General features: G+C 16.2%; 1 protein-coding gene across 1 annotated transcript; it reads right to left on the minus strand.

The window, feature by feature from the left end:
- Positions 1–111: 111 nt before the first annotated feature.
- On the minus strand, positions 112–4,208 carry PRSY57_0828800 (hypothetical protein; the record flags this gene model as incomplete). Its single annotated transcript, XM_020114754.1, has 1 exon — positions 112–4,208. A coding segment is annotated over one exon (4,097 nt), but the record flags the coding sequence as incomplete, so codon positions are not given.

Below are 4,208 nucleotides of genomic sequence, written 5' to 3' on the forward strand. Positions count from 1 at the left end.
TTTTTTTTTTTTTTTTTTTCTTTTTTTTTTTTTTTTTTTTTTTTTTTTTTTTTTTTTTTTTTTTTTTTATTTTTTTTTTTATTTTTTTTTATTTTTTTTTTTTTTTTTTTGTTAAGATAAACTAAAAAAATTGGATATATCATCTGCATCTCTAGATAAATGATCAAATTTATATTTTTTTTCTTTTCCCTCAACTATTATTGTACTTGCATAGTCATCAACATGAGCTAAGAAATCCTCGGTTACATCGTCATTAATATATATTTTTTTTTCGGTAGCATTAAAAAATGCTCTTTTTTTTGCCAAATTAGGATTTAGTGTAACTCTTTTAGTATTCCTAAATTTATTAATTTTTTCGTTTGTATGTATGTGTTTGTTTGGATGGTTATTTTGATAGTTGTGTTTTTGTGTTACACACATGTTATTATTATTATTATTGTTATTTATAAGATTTATGTTTTGGTCATAACAATTTGTGTGTATATGATGATTGTGTAAATTAGGATATATATATTTATTAATCTTTTTTTTTTCATTATTATTTTTTTTTATACGATTATGTACCATTTTATGTACAATCTCTTTGTTTAATATTTCTTTTATTTTTTTTTTAATATTTTTTTCATGTGTTAAGATATCCTTAATTATATTATTGAATTTTTCCTTTTTTTTAAAGATTTTTAGGTGCTTTAATTTGGATAGATCATTTTTGGAATTCTTTTTATTTTTATTTATTTTTTTGATATATTTCTTATATTCCTTGAGAAATATATTTTTTATTCTTTTTTTATTCTCTTTTACCTTCATATTATGACTTTGTATGTTTTGTATATTATTGCTATGTTTTTTTTTTAAGGATGAAAAATTTAATTTTTTATTTCTTATTATCGTATGTTTCTTATTTATTCTTAAAAATAAATTGTGCTGACATCTATATTTTATCATTTTGTTATATTTTTCTATTTTGAAGTGAAGTTTGTTTTTTCTTTTCTGCTTATCTATAATTGTGATTCTGTTAGTTTCGTCCTCATTTGTTTTTTTCAATATTTTAAAATTATTATTATTATTATTATTATTATTATTATTAAAATTTTTGTTGAAAAGAATCCTTTTTAAGGTATTATATAATTGTTCGCCTTGTTGTATATTATATTTGTTTACAATTATATCCTTTGTGTATTTATTTTTGATTATACTTAATTTTTCAACAGGAAGTTTGTTTTGATATATATTTTTTTGATTTTTCTTTTCTTTTAAGTTTGATTTTGTTATTATATGATTGAAAATTTTTTTCTTTTTTTTTTTTCTTTTGTCTGCAATATTTAATATTTCGTTTTTACATTTATAATTGTTCTTATTTTTTTTTTTTTCTATGATATTTTTTGTATATTCCTTTTCTCTTAATTTTGTTTTTTGAAGATTAGGAGTATTTATTAGATTTTTATTTAGAGCATTATTTATATTTATGAATATATTTAAATTATTATATGTCTGATTCATTTTTGGTATTTTTTCATATCTCGAATGTGTATTTATTAAGTTGTCCGTTGGTGGATTTGTTTTATGTACCTTTGGTTTTATTACATTTTTGTTTTTTATATGATATTTATTACATTTATTACATTTGCTTTTCTTTTTTTTCATTTTTTTCATAATTTTTTTTAATAGTTTTTTTATTATACAAATATCATGTTTTATGTGTTCATATGTTGTAGGGTTTGTTATTTTTGTTGTTGTTTCTTTTATTATATTTTGATTGATTATTTTGTTTGTTGTTTTATTCACATGATTATTTATGATTTGGTTGTTTCTATTGTTTATATGTTTATATAATATATTATTATTTATATTTTTATGTACAGTTTTATTTATTGTCTTATTTGTTATATTGTTTATAATTTTGTTCTTTATGTTTTTATGTAATATATTATTTATATTTTTATGTACAGTTTTATTTATTGTCTTATTTGTTATATTGTTTATTATTTTGTTGACGATCTTTTTAATTCTTTTATTGAACTGGTTATGTATACTTTTATTTATTATTTTTTTAATCCTTTTTTTTATTGTCTTATTTATAACTTTATTGATGTGCTTTTTGATCTTTTTAATATTTTGACAAGCATATTGACAAACATCTTGATAAACATATTGATATATATTTTGACACACATCTTGATAAACATTTTGATATACATTTTGATATACATTTTGATATACATCTTGATATACATTTTGATATACATTTTGATATACATCTTGATATACATTTTGATATAGATTTTGATATACATTTTGATATAGATTTTGATATACATTTTGATATATATTTCTGTCTATATTTTTGTTTATCATTATTTTCTCTTTTCTTTTTCTTTTTTTTTTCTTTTTTCTTTTTTTTTTTCTTTTTCTTTTTTTTTTTCTTTCTTTTTCTTTTTCTTTTTCTTCTTCGTTTTGTTTTTTTGTTCCTAATTTATTATATTTCATAATATTATAACATATACATTTTTGAATATGTTGAAGATTTGTTCTTGTAATAAAAATGTAAATGATATTTTTTATTTGTTCCAACTTTTTTTTTACATTATTGGTTATATTATTTTGTCTACAAGTAGATTGTATATTTGGTGTGTATATATGGTTATATATATTTTTTTTTTTTGCACTAAAAATTTTTGTTATTATTTTTTTTTGAATAGTGTTTTTTTGTTTGTTCCTTTCATTTGTATTTATTTTTTTGACACATTTTTGCTTTTTCTTTATTTGTTTTATGTATAATATTTTATAAGTTAACTTTTTCTTATATGAACAAATATTTTTTATGTTTGTTATTTTTTTGTTATTTCTTTTTATTAATATTTTATAATTCATATAACTAATTTTTTTATATAAATCATCATGTATATAATCAAATTTCCTAATGCTGAATATATTCATTTTTTTTTTTTTTTTATTTTTTTTATTTTGAATACATAGAGAAAAAAAAAAATTTATAAATCCTCTTTTATAGAAAATAACTTTATTCAGAAGTCTATGAATTTTATTTGTTATTATAATATATGTATGTTTATATTTTATTATATCTTGATTATATAAAAAGAAACGTAGATGATTTATTATATAATAATATAAATATATAATATATAGATATATATGTTTTTTTTTTTTTTTTTTATTTATATTTTTAATATCATATTTTATGTACCTATCTTGATAACACCTAAATTTATGATTGTCTTTAAGTGATTTATTCATTCTGTCTAAGTAGTTCCTATTTATACTTATAATATATATATAATAATAATTTTTATAACATATATAATATATATTAATGAATATAATTTTCGTAAAGAATATATTTTTTACAATGATAATAATATATATTTTTTTGCTTATATTATTGTATTTGATTATGTATATATTAGTATATATTTTATTGACTATGATAATATTTTTATTTTGAATTATCATATGATTTATCTTATTGTCTTTTATTATATTGATATAAATTTTTTTTTTTTTTTTTTTTTGAATTTCTTTGTTACAATTATTATATATTATAGATTTATATAGAACACAATTTGTGATATTTTCTTTTTTTATATTGTATATATATGTAATGTATTTATTTTTTATATATATTGTTTCTATTATACATGTGAGCATAAATATGCATATTTTATAAAAAACCATATATTTTTTTATATTTACATTGACATATATATTGACATGTACATTTGAAGATTTATTATATATATTGACAATTAAATTATTATTATTATTATTATTATTATTATTATTTATTTTATTTTTTTTTTCCTTTTGTCTTTTTTGTATACTAATATAATTATTTAAACCTTTCTTATTCTGTTCCATTTTGTTCTTCCTCATTATTTGAATTAGAAAATATAAGTAGCACATTTTTTGTATCCAAGAAATGTATTTATTATATTCTATACATAAAATATATAAATTGTCTTTATTTAAAATAGTATTATTTTGAATATCTGTATTATTCTCTACCTTAGGTATATATTTATTTAACTTTGTTTTGTTTAAAAATAATAATAAGTTATTTTCCTTAATTTTAAATTTATTTACTATTATAATAATGGAATGATGTTTTTTTTCTGTTAATATTTTTGTTTTATTATATATAAAAATATATTTTTTTTTTATTATTTTTTTTATTAGTGTATATACTTTCC

The sequence above is a fragment of the Plasmodium reichenowi genome, chromosome 8, assembly GCF_001601855.1.
Source record: "Plasmodium reichenowi strain SY57 chromosome 8, whole genome shotgun sequence".
Lineage (NCBI taxonomy): Eukaryota > Apicomplexa > Aconoidasida > Haemosporida > Plasmodiidae > Plasmodium > Plasmodium reichenowi.